This window comes from Panthera tigris, chromosome B1 (genome assembly GCF_018350195.1).
Source record: "Panthera tigris isolate Pti1 chromosome B1, P.tigris_Pti1_mat1.1, whole genome shotgun sequence".
Lineage (NCBI taxonomy): Eukaryota > Metazoa > Chordata > Mammalia > Carnivora > Felidae > Panthera > Panthera tigris.
This window is the reverse complement of record NC_056663.1, coordinates 64,809,834-64,828,684: the sequence shown is the minus strand read 5'-3', so window position 1 is coordinate 64,828,684 and position 18,851 is coordinate 64,809,834. Positions and strand designations below refer to the sequence as shown.

At 37.6% G+C, this 18,851-nt stretch overlaps 1 protein-coding gene across 1 annotated transcript in view; it reads right to left on the bottom strand.

Moving 5' to 3' along the window:
• Positions 1-16,504, bottom strand: part of NAF1 (nuclear assembly factor 1 ribonucleoprotein) — a 41,499-nt gene extending 24,995 nt beyond the window's left edge. Inside the window, exons 1-2 of the mRNA XM_007084223.3 lie at positions 16,173-16,504; positions 11,483-11,651 (exon numbers count right to left, since the gene is read on the bottom strand). Of these exons, the coding sequence (XP_007084285.1) occupies positions 11,483-11,651; positions 16,173-16,501 (498 nt within the window). The 5' untranslated portion in view covers positions 16,502-16,504. The remainder of the gene's footprint in view (positions 1-11,482; positions 11,652-16,172) is intronic.
• Positions 16,505-18,851: the final 2,347 nt, after the last annotated feature.

Genomic DNA, 18,851 nt, shown 5'->3' with positions numbered 1-18,851 from the left:
TGGCTTTATCTTTATCCATATTACTGGCCAATTATTCCCATGTGTTATAGAACAATCCATCCTTTCCTCTACTGATTTGAAGAATAAATTTTAACATGTACTAAATGTACTTATATATTTGGGTTTTTTACTGAAATCTCCACTCAGTTCCACTGATTTATTTCAGTGTCAGTCCTAAACTATTTTAACAACTGTGCCTTTCATTACATGTTTTAATATTTGGGAATAAGGCAAGTTCTTCTATTCACTTCATCCATATTTTTCCCCTTGGAAATTTTCCTAACTATTCTCAGGTTTATTTCACTACACAAACTTTAAAACCATTTTGTCATATATGCGTCTTGTTAGTAGTGATTAAAATCACGTTTAGAGTTGTCTTTTTATAAGTCATAAATAGTCCTTAGGTTTATTTAAAGCCATCTTCTACCTTATTTGATATTATAAATTCCTAGTTATTTAGTATCTTTGCTATTATAAATGTATCTTTATAGAGTATTATTTGAACACAAAAAAGCATCATGCTGAAATTTATGTCCAATTACTTTCTTGTGTATTCACTATATTACCATATTAAATCCCTCTCCTTTTCAACATCATTATATCATGTTTTTAACTTTTCAAATAATATTGGTTGCTATTTCCAGAATATCAAGTGTCAAGCAACTGTAATGATAGAGGGCATGATGAATGAGTTTTTATTAGGAATGTTTTAATGTTAAGCATAATGATGTGTCTTAACTGAAATTTCTTTTTAAAAAGGTTAAGAAAGTGAACATCTATTCCTATTTGTGTTTCTATTTGTGTGTGGATTTTTTTTTTTTTAGATCAGACTGTTGAACTTTATCTAATGCCTTTTCATCATCATTTGAGATCATTGTAACATAATTTACTATAAGTTCAGCAGGTCAGCTTCAACATCTGATGAAATCCTGATGTTCTCTAAGGATGTTTATGAGACACATCTAGCAATGAGGATGACAGGGGAATATATACAAAGCCAGAATATTTGTAGTGGGGCAGGAACTCACAACTGTGGTCAAAAGCAGAGTCTGAGAGACTTCCTTAATTCCTGTTATCCTGTTTCCGAGCTATGTATTAACAGGACAAAACTGCCTACAAATGAGGAGGATCTCTAGTCCCATACAGAACCAAACTCAGGGAAAAAAACCCCAGAAATACTGTTATCTACGATCACCACCATTCCTCTAGTTCTAGTTCAGTTATCCCAGTATCTTGTAACATAGGAATGTTTTCTAAGCATTCCTAAAAAAGGTCAATGAAGGCATTAAATTGCCTTTTAATAGTAAAAGACCTATTTAAGTGATATATGAAATCTCTCTCACAAATACTCTGCAGAACACAAGAAGTATATAACAAACTAAATATTGTGCATAAAATTTATAAGAAATAAGTGAAATCAGCCTAGTACAATTCCAGGTTAAAAGCTTTATGTGTTTTGGCGTTTACCTTTGAAAGTCCAGTGAAGTAAAGCAGTATATTTGCTTTGAAAATGACAACATCTTGGGGACTGGATCAGAGAAGAAGAGATATTATATTTGTCCTTTTTAAACACATATGCTTTCCATAAAGATTTTTGTCAGGTTCAAAAAGACAGAACTTCAGAAGTTTCAAGAGGAAAGTTCCTTGGATTGCTATGTCAGACTGGGCAGTAGGAGATCTTGTCTTGATGTTTGGATGTCAAATTTACTTTCTCTTCCCTAACTATGAAATCTGAAGTACCACCACACCAAGCCTAGTTACTCTTTATTAAATCACCCTGCTAATTTTCTTTTTTGTAAAACACTTTACTGTCTAACATCCCATGTGTTTATTACTTGCTTGAAGTCCACTCCCTTAACTAGACAATAAATACAACAACAAGCAGGACTTGGTCAGCCTTGCTGATTGCTGTGGCACCCCGAACAGTGGCTAGCACATAGTAGGTGCTTACTACATATTTCTTAAATGAAATGACTTACCTCATCAGTCTAAGTTAAACAAAACTCTCAGAAGAGGTCACAGTCTTTTTCAATCGGCAAAATCAAATAATGAAAATGTAATTCCCAGGAATCAAAAGAGAATCCTCAAGGAATGAAAGTAAGAAACACAGGCTTCTAAGGGAGCTTCGTTGCCCAGGACTGATGCATAGATACCTCAGGTTTGCAGCAGCAAACATCATTACAATTATTAGATTAACACCTGGCTGCCCGATAACACAGTTGCTGTTCAACAGCTGTTCCTGGTAAGGTAACGAATAAATCTGCTCAGTCACATAATCTCCTTTAAAGAAATAAAAATCAATAATTTTGTTTTCCATGAGTGGGGAAAGGATACACTTGTCACAAAAAAAGAGGAAAAACACAGACACACTCCAATAAGGGGGAAAAAATAGCCAGAACACACACTGAAGGACACTACTGCTCTTGACAGTACACATAGGATATAAAGAATTAAAAGTAAAAGTCATACTGATAAACTAAAAAGCTGAGGGCAGAGGTGATGAGGGAAATCTGAGATAGAAAGACCTTCTCCATCACATAAGCAAAAATCAAGTGTACTGAAAATAAAAGACAAAAAGGCTATATACTGCAGGTAAGGAAGATTAAAGTATGAGCCTGGATTAACCTACAACCCTCATGGAAAGATGGATAAGTAGGTAAAAAGGCTTCTTTTATTCTGCTTATAGAACACCAGACACTAACTACATTTGGCTATTTAAATTTAACTAAAACTGAGTAAAATTTAAAATGCAGTCTTTAGTTGGACTAGCCACATTTCAAATGCTCAACAGCTACAGTATTAACACAGCACAGATATAGAACATTTCTACCATTGCAGACAGGTCTACTGAACAGCACTGCTTTATGTTCTCAGACATCCAAAAAGCCCTCCACTACAAAACATACACCCAGGTAATAATAGTACCCATCTGTTTTCGGCCATCAATACAGATATAATTTTAAGGCCACATTACAACAGCATACACCATATTACTATTAAGCCTTAATGATAATCTGAATACTCTACCTGGGAAATGAAGATTTGTGATCAATCTCTATTTTTATGACTTTTACTTCCCAAAATTAAAAAGAAACTAAAACCTGTCTTGGATGTACAGTATCTGCAACCAGAGATAAATATCTATCCTACTGTTTAAATACAGTGAGTGTTAGGTTTACTGACTCAAAATCAAAGAAGAGTAAAAATAGTTCTGGACATACTTATTCAAAACCTGTATTTGTAATAACAAAGAATAGGCAAGAAAAGGAAGAAAAGTACTTCATTCACATCATCAGCAGAAGAAAAGGCCACATGGAAATAAAAATCCCTAGTCACATACCAGCATTTGGCAAATGAACGACGGGAATTCAACATACTAAGAAATTCAATCACTTATTTCCTACACAATCTACAGTTCCAAGTCAAAGTCTTTATTAAAAGACAATATGATGGTCCAAGCAAATACAATTTAAGAAAGCTTATTATATTAGGATACAATCATCTATCACCAAGACAAAATATGCTACATTATTCAGAAACCAAATAACCAAAGTTCAAATGATCAAATTCTAATATTGCTACATATGCATTTCTACACAAACACTAAAAATACAGCAGACTGGAATCACATCTGTTACTAGTTCTGAATCTGCTTCCCCCTACTTAAATACTACCCTCAGGCAAATCACTTTCTGGGAACCAGTTTTCCTATTCTAAAGATTTTTTTTTTAAGTTTTATTTATTGTATTTATTTATTTGAGAGATAGAGAGAGAGAAAGAGAAGAGAGAGACAGACAGGGGCTGAGAGGAAGAGAGAACCCTAAGGCAGGCTCCACGCTGTCAGTATGGAGCTTGACATGGTGGCTCAAATTCATGAACTGCGAGATCATGACCTGAGCCAAAATCAAGAGTCAAACTCTTAACCAACTGAGCCACCCAGGCGTCCTGGTTTTCTTATTCTAAATAGTGAGAAAAGTGAGCAAAAGTTCTGAATATTTCACGTAAATGGCTAATAATGCAATTTAAAAAATGTTTAACTGCATGTAATCAAAAAGACAGCACAGTAAGATAGAAATTATATACCAGCCTCAAACACAATTACTGTAATTCTGGATAATAGATACCCATAACCATGGCATTAAAGAAATGCATGGCCCTAACTACACTTCTGAAATATCCGTGAAAGAACAATTATTGTTCGTGTTACAAGCTTATTATATTCTGATTCTTGAACATCTGTATGGCCTACAAGGTTGTTCAATTAAGCACAATATTCAAATGAGTACCATAGAACATTAAAAATCCATCCTATTAAACTGTAGATACACTAGTCAAAAAATGGGTGTCAAAGACTTCCATCGCAAAATTGGAAGGAGCTAATGGGTCAAATATGGCCTCTGAGAAGATGACATTTGTGCATTACAATGATCTTGAATTCTCTATTTCTTTAAGACTTATGGGGCAAGAAAAAAAATCAGTAAAAGAAAAAAAAGAGAGAGAGATCAGTAATTTATGATTTTCTGAGGCAAAATTATCTAATGAACCCTGATTTGGATTTTCATTCACGAATCTACAAAAAGGGCAGTGGAGGGTAATAGAAAAGGAATCAAACATTCCAAATGGCAACTAATCCTTTCTGGTGCAGACTGGGGAGAATTTTTAAAAGTGAGGAAAGTGGAATAAAATTATCTGGCCACTTTCCTCAGATTACTCAAGAATACAGGACATGCATGTGGCAGCCAATTACCTGATGCTATTAGGTGAGCCTTCACTTTTCAGATATGGTTGGAAAGTAGGATCCAATCCCTGGAGTACTGAGAGCCATGAATGGAATTTTTTTTTCCCTATAGCTGGTAAAACATATTGGAAAAAAGAATGGATTAGGTCTGTACACTGTGTGGTAACTATGACCACATATAACATTTAGTAGTAGTCTAATTCATCAACTTTACAAAAAGTACTTTTACAATGTTCCATGGGACTCAGCTTTTTCTTTAGCTATCTCTCACCAGTACACATTAATTGCCATCATGAATTACTCTATTGTATATGACACTAAATTTAAGATTGAGACTAGCCCATTAAATATTTTCACCTAAAAAATGAGTCAACACTTCTTTGCAGTGTCTTTATAGTTTTCTTTTTAAATAAATACAATGTTCTTATCCTGTTTTTCTCTAAAATTACTGTCAGAAACAAAGTTCCTAATATCTCCAAAAGTTCACTCACATAAACATTAAAGTAAGATCTCGATACGAAAAAATCTTTAGCAATAAATATAACTCTAAGCATTCTTTTGTTAACTGAGTCCGTATTTCATCAAATAAGACACTGACTTTATATATCACAAAGATAAAGCACTGTCCAAAAAATTTTTAAATGTCATCAATTATTAGTCCCAAATTTTAAAATGTTAACAAATGAAAAAAGTGCCCATTTTAGAACTGACGACATTAGCTGTATGGATGATGAATGAATGAATGAATGAATGAATGAATGAATGAATGAAGAAACACTCTCTGAGCCCCTACTAGTAACCAACACTGGGAATACAACTGCCAAGCAACACCCTGGATCTATTCAGTGGGAAAGTTCATATTCTCTTCACCTGTCACCTTTCCATACCTATCTTACCTTGTAATTTAAGATCAAGTCAGGATGACTTCCTTGACCCCTGCAGTGCAAGTTATCTGCTCTTACACAAAATCTCACAGCTTTTTAAGGCTAGTAGCATTCATCAGGCATCCAATCATTAACTTTCTGGTGTCACTCTCTAACTAGATTCCCCTTTAACAGACATTTGTCTTTATCCTCTAAAGCAATCAGAACTTACTTATTAAAATCTACTGAGGAATTGGAGAATGTAACAAATGGAATGTTTCTGTGTAATAATAACCACATGGTATATTCACAGAACATATATGGTTACTCTAATAGATAAATAGATACACTATTTATTTGAAGTTTAAGGGATCATTTCTACTTGCTATAAGCTTTACTAAAATAATTTTGTATAACGAAGCATGAAATTTTAATTTTTTTAAAAAATCTGAGCACTATTTTTAAAGAGTACCACATATTAATTTAAAAATAGCTCCTTTTAAGTACATAAGCCATTTCTTAAATATCAAACATTCCAAAAAGAATGTTAGAAGTGTCATCAGTATTCTATGATACAATGCAGTAATTTCAAATGTACCTAGAGTCATAAAAAGCTAAAGTTGAAAGAAGCCTTCATTTAAGGCAAAACTTATAAAGCAAGGTAGGCCTCGAAAACAACATATTCTGTCTATGATTTTTAAGTGAAGACCAAGGTGCAATACAGTTTCATAGATGGTGTGAGATCAACAGGCATGAAATAATCGGCTGTAAGTAACTTCTGACCACTTGAGGCGGTCCAGATAGTTTCCATACCCTTATGTTAGGATGTTTTAGGATATGCATCTGCACTGCCAAAATCAGAAAGAAAATATAGTGTACTCAACCTAACCACAAAATGCATTTGTTTTACAATATAACATAGGCAGTCTCTAAATTATGAAGGTACCAAGAATTGCCTAAAGCATTAAAGTTTTTTCTTGGTCATATTATATTATGTGTATAAATACATACTATTATGCCTACTACAGCATTATCTATTTTTTATCCCCATAAGCACTGTAACCATAACTTTTGAATGTTAAGTAAAACCCTTCAGGTTTTCAGAAGAGAAAATAATAGGCATTAATGTATAAAATTAATTTCTGATTAAGATTTTGAAATGTCACAATCCCTTAAACGTTTTTACGACTCTAAATTTTTAATTACATCTGATTTATTTGAATAAACAGTTCAGGGCATAAACTGCTGACAAAGTTTTTCAAAAAGGACCTAATTTTCCAATTCACTGAAACACTGAATAAACTCAATGTGGTCTAATGTAGTTTCAAAGCTGTAATATCTATGCTGCTTTACATTTACTGTGGAGGTTAAATATACACCTTCTCAGCATTAAAGAGGAGTATATGATAAAAGAATAAGTCCACTTGGCTAAATTTAACAGCGTATATTACATAATTGTGACATTATAAATAGAGCCATCTAAGATTACCCTCCTTTTCAATGCCTCTATGGTATGGCTAACCATTCCCTCTTTTTTTCCTCTTCTCTTCACCCCTCCTTTTTTTAAATCAAGTTATAACCATATCTTGTCATCCAAAGGGATTACTGCAACACTCTAAGGTTAATTCTAAAAGAACAATCTTGAGGTTGCTTCACTATCTCCCATATACTTACAATTAAAGACCTGCAATAGTTAGTAGTTAGATCACCAGGACCTAACTTTTCAACAATAGAAAAGATTTAAAAAGCTAGATCCAGGGAGGCAACATTCCTGCTTGACAGACTAACTGAAGGTAAAAATGATGTTCAGCATGCCTCAATGGCAGTAGAAACAGCCTAGAATATGAGACATGTTATAAAGAGGTAAGACAGGGAAGACTGGGATAAATTGGGCATGTCTATGTTCTAGAGATCTCTAACATCCAGCAGAAACTCTCTAATGGATAGAACTGCTTGGTCGATTTTAACTTATGTGTACCTTTTAGCAAAGACAACATGAATAATAGGTCTCATTAATTTTCTTCAGCATTTCATTATGAAATTAAATTAAATAGACTACATAGATGAAACAGTTCTATGCACAATCCCTGCTAAAAGGATATATCAGTATGATCTGAAAAAGATGGTACATTTGATACTGGCTAGAGCTAGTTGTCAAGAGGGGATAGTTCCCAGAAAAGTAGACTTTCATTTTCAAAAAAATAAATAAATAAACTTATTTATTTTTACTTATTTTGTTTTTACTTAAACAAAATCACACACACACAAAAACAAATCTAATAAGCTAAATAATAGGACTGTCCCAAAGTCAGCAAAGAAATATAGCACTAACTGTCTGGTTTGTCAAGGGGAAGATGACAGAAGATACTAGATAGAGAGCCAGGGTCACAATCTATGTGGGAGCTAGAATTAAAAAGATGAATCTACAGGTAAACAGAAGAAGTCAGTAAGTAAAGAAAGAATAAAATGACACTCAGAGAACTAGGAGAATATCCAAGAGGCCTATAAAAGAAACAGCACGGCCATCCTCAATAGCTGCCTAGTTCCCAATGGCTTTCCTCCCCAAGTAAGTTTACAATACATCTCCCTTCTCGAGGTAATTGGAGAGCCTCTGCTACTCACAACCACAAGAGTCCAACATAAGTCACGTGTGATAACCTCTTCCAAGTATTTCCCTTTTATTCTCTAATACGATAACTGTTATTACTGACTAAATAGCATCCTTTTCCGAAATGGATAAAAGCCTCCCTTTCCTATGACAGAGAACCCATTCCTTGTGGTTTGCATGGCTTGGTGTTAACCACACAACCCTCACCCTCCTCGAAATACACACACATTCACACTCCCTTTCTGTAAACTGGCTCGTACATGTTCCCACCTTCACACATGCCCATGTACTTTCTCTAAAGCACTTACTCTCCTACATACTTTCCCACATAAACAGGAGTGACTGTGACTAATGCTCAAGCAATCTGAAGACACATTCCATTAGCCTCAATGATGTGTTCAGGGCTGTGTACCAGGCCCCAGGTAAACCAGTATTAAGCCCTTCACAAGACTCGCATATAGGAATATCAATGGCCAAACTGCCAGGTCTATGGAGAAAAACCTACTGATCAACAGAGAAAAAGGCAGAGTCCTAAAGACACGCTGTATGTGTAACCATACCATCCTTGCTCATCAGGGCCAAGTCATTCTTCTCCCTTGAACTTGAGAGCTGAAGTCCTGAAGGAGTCCTAATATATACTTTCACAGCCCTAAGTCAAAGATTTATGGCAGACCAAGGAACTCATTCCTCCACTCAACTCTAGTAGCAGTAGTCTAAAGGACTAGGAATTTCCAATAAATTGACTTCCTAATCATGTAAATATAAAATAAAGTGAAAAGCTACTCAAGAATCCAAAGTTGAAAAGTAAAGACTATAATTGCTTCTTCCATCCTTCCCAAAGATCCCTCAGAACTGGCACAAAAGGGAACAGACTGGCCCACTGTTCAAGTTTCAAAAGCTAACATACCTTGCCAGCAAACATGTAATTTTCTGATACTAACCAAACATACTTTCACAATTCAATAGCACTTCCAAAATTATATTTGTCTCTGATTTATTTACTCTCTGTCTCTCTCCACCAAGCACTATGAGAGCAGAAACTGGAGGGTTTTGTTTATAGCACTTAGTATATGACAGGTGTGCTAGAATAGTTTAAGAATGAATGAATGTAAAATGCCAGTTCCCTTACTCATTCTTATTCTCAATCATATATTACTCTTGACTGACAACTCATTATCTATTAAGCACCCTACCTGATACTATGGAAGCTACAAAGATGAGATATGAACTCAGCCTTCCAGAAGGTAGTTCCTGGCCTCTGTGTAAACATGGACCCTTTTGGTTTTCTGATGAAAATATGAGCACAATATACCAAGAAAAATACTTAAACATATAGACTAAAATTTTGCATTAAATTTCAAGAGATTCACAAGGTAAAATTCCAGGTCTAGTAAGATAAATTAAAAAAATGATATTACAGGGGCACCTGGGTGGCTCAGTTGGTCAAGTGTCCAACTTCAGCTCAGGTCATGATCTTGCAGTCTGCGAGTTTGAGTACCACATTGGGCTCTGTGCTGACAGCTCAGAGCCTGGAGCCTGCTTCAGGGTGAGCCTGCCTCTCCCCGACTCATGTTCTGTCTCTGTCTCTCAAAAATGAGTAAATTAAAAAAAAATTTTTTTAATGATATATATACAGGAGTACTGCAGTCCTTTATTTGTTGATCTGAGAAAACTTAGAAAGGTGACCAAAATACAAGAGAAAGACCAAAGAAGTCTCCCAATATTTTCAGAAAATAAATAGTCATAAGTTGGGAGAGCCTGTGCATAAAAAGGCCAGGAAGGGATATCAATGTCTGTAGTTTGATGAAGCTGCATAAAAATCCAAGCGGTTTTCAATACATAAAGCATAAAATAGGATATTTCTCACTACAAGTAGAGAAAAAGAAATAATATTGGTAGGTCATAAAAAGGTGCCCAATTACCTCCAGGCTTTTAAAATGTTTTCAAAATTAAAAGTTAAAAAATTAAATGCTTTCAAACCTTGCACTAAAATGTTTCATTGATTTAAGTTATTACATAATAACTGTAATTAGTGATCATTAAATTTTTAAAAAACATTAACAATAAGTAAAGTACATAAGGGTATAGAGAGAATAAACATGGGGCAATATAGCCTATATTCTGAAATTCTGAGGAGATATTTCTATTGGATCATGAGGTTTCAACCAAACTATCACCATCCTTCTAGGAACGGTTTACAGTTTAAGAGGAAATAACCACACGAGACTACTTTACAAACCAAACCTATCAGGTGCCAATAAATACCATCCTGTAATGAACAAGTTTTCTCCATCTGCAACAATAAAATGTTCCCAAACCTCAAGTAAATAGGGGTCCTAAGAAACTCTACCCATCTAATTGCACTTTCTACTCCTCTAAATGCAATCAATTAAAAAGATTTCAAGGGTACCTTGGTGGCTCAGTCAGTTAAGTGTCCAACTCTTGATTTCAACTCAGGTTATGATCTCATGGTTTGTGAGAATGAGCCCCACATTGGGCTCTGCACTGAGTGTGGAGCCTGTCTGGGATTCTCTCTCCTGCTCTCTCTGCCCCTCCCCCCACCTGTGTTTGCTCACTTGGGCATGCACACTCTTGCTCTCTCAAAAGTAAATAAACATTTAAAAATAAATAAATTAATAAAAAGATTTCAATTATGGGGCACCTGGGAGGCTCAGTTGGTTAAATGCCTGACTTCAGCTCAGACTGAAGATCAGGTCATGATCGCATGGTTCAGGAGTTTGAGCCCACATCCGGCTAGCTTAAAGTTGACATTGCAGAGCTTGCCTGGGATTTTCCGTCTCCCTCTCTCTGCCTCTCCCCTCACTCTCTCTCTCGGAATAAATAAATAAACTTTAAAAAAAAAAAAAAGATTTCAATTACTATTGGACAAAATTTTCTGACGTGTGGACAAACACACACACACACACACACACACACACACATCACCAAGGTTGTAAATCCACATATGAAATCTTTTCTAAGAAAATTTAAAAAAAGTAGCAAACTAAAGTTAATGCCCAGCATGAACAATTTTCAAACTTTAGAGTTAGAAGCAACCTTAGAAACCTTAGCAACCAGATCAATCCTTGCTTTTATGTTAAAAAAAAAACAAAAACAAAACAAAAAACAAGGCATAGCAAAAGTCTGCCCAATAACAGGCTGAGAAGTCTTCAAATTTATGGAGGCAGATACAGGCCAAATGAGACCAGAATTAGTACCGTAACATCTTTTATAACATGCAAATTAAGTTTAAGAACAAAAAGAAGTACTTACGTTAAGGAGTAATTCATCTTTTGTTTTAAGAGGGAAATTCTTATTTTCCTTCTCAACTTGTAAATCATCTTCTCCATCTGACAGCAGTGGAGGAAGTGACAGACGAGAGGACGATGATGAGGAAGATGATGAGGACGAGGAGGAGCTTGAACTATCTGAATCTGTGTCACTGTAGGGAGAAAAAGTTGAAAACTTAGTAAAGCAGTAGTAAAACAGTACTAAATTACAAGTGTTCAACTAGGAAATATCTACTTTACTATGTATTTACTGTTGCTGATATAATTCAAAAGCTAGCATCTCGAAATTGACTATGATTTTTGGAAAGTAGACTTTAATCCATTGGTAACATTTGCAAAACCTCTGCTATAACCCAAAACGTTTTTATTAAAATAGTCTCACACATCACACATTTGTCTTAATGTAATTATGCATGTGACAAATCACTCACAAAAGAAATCTCTGAACAAGAGACCTTTCTTACTACTCAATGACCAGAAGATCACTTAATTGCCAATAAAATGTTCACAGTTTCATGCAACTTGGGAAACTCCTGAAAATTACCAATCATGCTGACCACTCTACTCTCTAAAAACTCCCTTAGCCCTTGATTTCCACAGCAATGACCAGTAACCCTCTTCTTAAATTGCTGATTATGTCCCTCAGCACATTTTATGTTTTTAAAAGTCCATCCTCATTTCTTCTTCTTTGTCCTCTTCCCATGGATAACCTCATCCATTCCAATGATTTCAATCATCACTCCTGTATAGATAACTCCTAAATCATCAGCTTTGATACTGAAAATTCTAGGCTCCACCCCTTATCTCTGGCTGTACACTGGCCACTTCTGTATGAATAACCTACACTCACCTCATACTAGCAACAAGTTTAAAAAAAAAAAATTCTCCCTATTAAACCTGCTTCTCTCCTTGAGCTACTATTTTATTTCATTGCTTAGTCTTCAATCCAGTCACCATAGGTAGAAAAGTTGGAATCATTTTGAGCTAATGCAATCTCACTGTGATAAAATACTATCTTCAGATGGCAAACTTCACTCCTACTCCACTTCTCACTCCCATTTCCACTGTCACTATGACCATATTTGGGGGAGGTCCTCATTTCTCACCTATCTTTCTGTAATAACTGTATAACTGGCGTTAACACTAGTAGTCTCTTTCCACTACAGTCAACCCTTCCTTCTACTGCTGTTAACCCTCACCCTTTCATGACCTTCCCTCCTAATCAGTTCACACTTGCTTAAAATAAAAAAGAAAAAAACCATCCATGATTGGACATTAGATCTTGGGGAATTATTAATTTTGTTATGTGTGGTAATTGTGATTATGTAAGAAAATGTCCCCTTAGAGAATGCATGCTGAAACATTCAGGGAGAAAGTGTCATAATACCTATAAATGACTTTTAAATGGCTCATTAATGGGGCACTTGGGTGACTCAGTTAAGCATCTCTTGATTTCAGCTCAGGTCGTGATCTCATGGTTGGTGAAATGGAGCCCTGTGTTAGGCTCTGCCCTGACAGTGCAGAGCCTGCTCGGGATGCTCTCCTCCTCTCTCTCTCTCAAAATAAATAAGGATTTAAAAAAATAAAATGGCTCTGAAACTAACTTCTGAAATGTTAATAAGTATTAAATCAAGATGACAGCTGTGTGTTTGTACCATTCTTTCCATTTCTTTATTAAGAAAACACTAAACAGAGAAAACCTTTAAAACTTTCTCCATAAATCTATGCTGGGTACAAGACACAGGCCATGCTCCTAGTGTATTTCAGAGCCCTCTGCAATCAGGTTCCTGATAACCTTTACAATCCCATCTCCTGCCACTTCTCTAGCCCAGAAGCATATAAAACTTCCCAAATTCCCTTATTTTCACACCTCATGCCATTATTTGTGCTTTTTGACTGGAATGCCCCAGGGCAGAAAAATTCCATTCTTCTTTATAGGCTCAACTCAAATATTACCTCCTCTGAAGCCACCCCCTACCCACCAAAGGTACACTTATTTCTTTGTCTAGCACAGCGTTTTCTTTTCAAACTGCCTAGTACAGCCAGTCCATACTATTCCATAATTCACTGAAAAACAATGGACTATTAAGTGCTTGAAATTAAGACATTAGTCCTGGCAAGTATGGTCTTTCCTTCTGTTACCAGTGAACTCCTTCCCACTATTACTATTATCAGGAATCTTCCCCTCTATCCCTGATCATTCCCATCAGCATATCAAAACTCTACACTACCTCTGTTGAATTCCTCCAGCTATGGCCTCATTTCTCCCCTTAAAGTTTCTTGACACGGTTGTTGTTACCGCATGCTGTCTCTGCTCCTTTACTTCCCATTCAGTCTTTACCCCAAAATGGCTTCCATCACCACCACTCCTTGACAAGATCACCAACATTCCCCATGTTGTCAAGTCCAACGGACGTGTTTCTGTCATCTTAATTAACTTCTCAGCAACATCTGACATGGTTCCCACTGGCTTCCTCAAAAAAACTTCCATATTTTGGCATCCACTATGTTAAGGGGGTATTCCACCCTCATGTGGCTTCTTCTGTCTTCACTGCTTTCTGACCTTCACTTGGGGCACCTGGGTGGCTCAGTCAGTAAAGCGTCCAACTTCAGCTCAGGTCATGATCCCAGTGAGTTCAAGCCCCGTGTTGGGCTCTGTGCTAAAACTCAGAGCCTGCAGCCTGCTTCAGATTCTGTGTCTCCGTCTCTCTCTGCCCCTCCCCCACTTGTTCTCTCTCTCTCTCTCTCTCTCTCTCTCTCTCTCAAAAATAAACATTAAATAAAAAATGTCGTTCACTTAAGAGACTAAACAGACATAACATCCAAATGCATTGTTTGAGAATCTTGTTTGAATTCTAATTCAAACAAACCAACTATTAAAAGACAACTAGCAAAATATGAATATAGACTGACTATTAGGTGATATTAAGGAATTAGGGTTAATTTTACTACATCTGATAATGACATGGTGGTTGCTTAACAAGTACTTTATCAGTCAGAAATGTAAAGAACATATAGGTAAGGTGACATGCTGTTTTAGATTTCCTTTAAAACTCTCAGGTTAAAAAAAAAGATAAAACAAGATTAGCGAAATAATGGAAACTGTTTAAGTGTGGTGTCGAGTACATGGGCATTCATTACATTACTCTCTACTTTCAACAAATTTGAAATGTCTGTAATAAAAAGTTAAACTAAATCCTATTTGTAATCTGATGTTCAACTTTACATCTCCAGTCAAGAATTGTCCCCCGAACTCTAAACTTATTATCCCATGCTTCCCTGACATCTACAATTAGCTGTCAAAGAAATCTCAAATTAACTGTTCAAATTAAACACTCTTATTTGTCTCCAGCCCCCATCCCAGATAGGTTACTCCCCACTTCACTAAACAGCACCACCAATGTCTCTTTGTCTAGCTCACTGCCCCATCTATTAGGGCAACTTCAAAATATTTAACCCAGACAACAATGGTCACATCATGGACTCATGCAACATCTTTCCAACTACTTCCACACCAACCATTGTTCCACTCATGCTTCTCTGCTCTCACTCTTTATTTGAGAGAGAGAAAGCGAGAGAGCGAGTGCAGGAAGGGCAGAGAGAGAGAATCCCAAGCAGGCTCAAAACTATCAGCACATAACCCGATGTGGGGCTTGAACCCACAAACCCTGAGATGATGACCTGAGCTGAAACCAAGAGTGGGAGACTTAACTGATTGAGCCACTCAGGCACCCCTCTTCTTTCACTCTTGAATCCAGTTCAATTCCTTCTCTACAGAGCAAAACTTACTAGAATATACACCTGAGAATGCCATTTCTCTGCTTAAAATTCAAAAGCTTCTCTAACACTTTGAATGAAAACTTTAACATGGCTACAGGGTCCTACAGGGTTGGCCTCTCCTATTACTTTCTCAATGTCTCACTTGTCCCTTCACTGTAATTCTCACCACCTCTAATTTATGTATTGATGTGTTAGTTTTAGTTTTGGTCCCTCTCTCTATTTTATTCACCTATTCAGTATCCCACATGACACTCAAATACGTGTAGATAACGTTCAGTGTGGTCTAGTAACATCCTACAACCTTAAGTCCTCTCTCACCACGTGTCATATTTATAAAAAAAAAAAAAAAACCTGTTTATAAAATCTATCCAGATCATATAATAATGCTAAATAACAACGTTTCCCTAATTTCACGAACACGTGCTCCCTGCAAGAATTCTACGAATTAACAAAATTGTCAGGAGCCAAACGGGAAATGTCTGAAATCCTGTAACTGGTCCTTCCTTAACTCATCTGGCTCAAAAAAACACACTCTAAACCTGTTTGTTTGTTTGTTTGTTTGTTTGTTTGAAGATCCGACAAAACTCAAAATCATAAACGTAAAGGGACACACGCCAAACTGGTTATCGAATCCATCATCCTCAGGTTTTTTTTTTACGATCTATACATAGGACCCTTCAGACTACCACATTTAAGAAAGAGGGATCTGATTATTAATCTCGGATTCACCACGCGATTTGCAGGAGAGAGGAATGGGCGGTCCGAGCTACTTGTCAACATGTGCTCAGTAAGCTTAGCTACCGCTCCTCCCGGGCCCACGCGAGAACCCTCTCAGTCCCTGGCCTCGCGCCTCCCCCCACCCTCCGGAGATCCGGGACCCCTAGGCACCGGACCTGTCCGAGTCTGAATCCGAGTCCGAGGTCTCTAGAGAGTCTGGGGTCCGCGCCTGCTCTGCGGAGCCTGAGCCGGTGACGCAGTTCCCTCCCTGTGGAGGTTCTGGCCTTGATTGCGGCGCGAGTTCTGGCGGCTGTTCCTCTGCAGGCTGAGCCTCCGCGGCCTGGCCGGTGTCCGGGGACCGCTCATTCGACTGTGGTGGCGGCCGAGGGTCTGGGACAGGTACACAGCTCGGAGACAGCACCGCCTGACCCTGGCTATCTCCCAAACTGGTGCCATTAAATTTCAGAGTTTCCAACTGAGCGGCAGCGGCCTCCACCACTTCCATGGCGTCGCGCCGGAGACCCAGTCGGATTCACCTTCAGGGCCCTCAGAGAGGCTCGCGGGTCCCTCGGGAAAAGGACAGAACAACAGGATTCCCGTCTGTAACCGCGCCAGGCCCGACTTCCCGCGTTTCTGGCTAACTGCACGCCTAGCTGCCTGGAGACACGCCCCCGCCGTTTACTCAGCGGCACTTCCGGGGGAGCGTACGACGTGACCGGACGCGATTGCGCTCACCGGGGGCGGGGCGGACCCGCGGGGCCCTAAACCCTCCGTTTCATTGCGTCCCCGGGCACCGTGGGGTGAGGGGGCTGGACGTTCCAATTATTGCATCTGGGACAATTCAACTTCAAGCTGAGATGCGAAGGAGGGCTTGTAGGGCAAGGGAGTTACCTGATTGCACGAGTCACTGTAAGTAAGAAACTTGAGCCAGCAGTCTGGAACAGACACTTCTAGTAAACTTCATTAAAGTTAAATCGATAGATAGATAGCAAGCGCGTTAACAATCATCTGAAAAAAATTACTCCAACTATTCCTTGTTTTTCTTCAAAGCACTCTCAAAAAGAGCAGTAATAGTTGACGGAATGTTGCTGCTTGTTGATGTTATGGTGAGATCTATATTGTAGTTGATGCCACTTAATAGAAAGGGTAGGATGGGACTAAAATGAACAAACTTAGCATGGAAAACTGTTTAGATCATAAGGAAGGTAAGCAAAAATTTCTTAGGATTGAGGCAGAGATCGGAATTCGATGGTATCTTTTTCAAAAAAATTTTTTTAATGTTTATTTGAGAGTGTGAGTGGGGGAGGGGCAGAGGGAATCTCTAGCAGGCTCTGCTCAGAGCCCGATATGGGGCTCCAAGCCACAAACAGTGAGATCATGACCTGAGCCAAAATCAAGAGTCGCACACTTAACTGACTGAGCCACCCAGGCTTCTCTATAGTTATCTTTTTAGAACTTCAGTTTAATGTATCAGCTCTTCAGGAATAATAAATAATAATCATTGTTACCATTTAGTAAGCATGCATATGTGCCAAGGACTGTGCTAAAGATTGGTCAGTTTTTTACTGAGAATATATCCTGTGCACGCCACATTAGCAGACCTTCACAGAAACATAAGAGTAATACATGGTATCTGATCTTAAGGAGCTTACAATGTAATTGAAGTAAAAAGGTCAATGCCCAGAAGATAACTAGAAAAACATTTGAAATGTGAAATACAGGATGCAAATTCAGCAGTCATAAGAAGTTCAGTAAGACTGGTAGGCTGTATCATGGATAACCTCCAAAGACAAGCAGGAATTTAAGCTTGAGATACCACTCATGAATGCAATAACTAAAGTTTAGTTCTCCCAGCTAAATAGACCTGTGTTCAAATCTCAGCCCTACCATTTCCTTATTGGTGTAATAGTAACCTGGAGGCTCCTGGATGGCTCAGTTGATTTTGGCTCAGGTTATGATCTCACAGTTTGTGAGTTTGAGCTCCACATCACTGTCAGCATGGGCCTGCTTGGGATTCTCTCTCTCTCTTGCTCTCTTTCTGCCCCTTAACACTTGTGCTCTCTCCTCTCTCATTCAAAATAAATAAATAAACTTAAAAAAAAAAAAAAAAGTAACCTTAAGCAGGTAGCCTGACTTATCAAAATCTCATTTTCCTTACCTATAAAATGGAGATAAAAATACTATCTCATATAGTTCATGTGAGCACTAATTAAGGATTTATACAAGAAAATGCCACATATCAAACACACATTAGTGTGAAAAATGGTTGATAAATAGAACAATGAACAAACTTAGGAGTAAAATGACACTTCAGCGACAATGATCTTGCAGAGATATGTGGTGTCAATGTGAAAAGAGAAGAAATTTAAGTCAGAATGTCCTAGCCAGATAAAAGTCTGTTGGATGGTTCCAGGTTAAATAATGAAAGCCTGAACCAGTGCTAGAGTCAATGAAGTAAAGAAAATTCCCAATATCAGAAGAATCAAAGTATTCTAAAATTTCTAATTTTTTTCAGTGTTTATTTGTTTTTCAGAGAGAGAGGGAGACAGAGCATGAGCAGGGGAGGGGCAGAGAGAGACAGAGACACAGAATCTGAAGCAGACTCCAGGCTCTGAGCTGTCAGCACAGAGCCCAAAACAAGGTCGAACCCACGAGCTGAGAGATCATGACCTGAGCTGAAGTTGGACCCTAAACAGACTGAGCCACCCAGGTGCCCCAGTACTCTAACATTTCTAACTGAGGAAACTAGAAAGAAGTTGATATTAACCAATACATATGGAGAAGTTGGAATGAAATAATGAGTTTGTAGTTGAACTTGAGGAAAAAAAAAATTGGACAGTTAATTGAAAATGCCA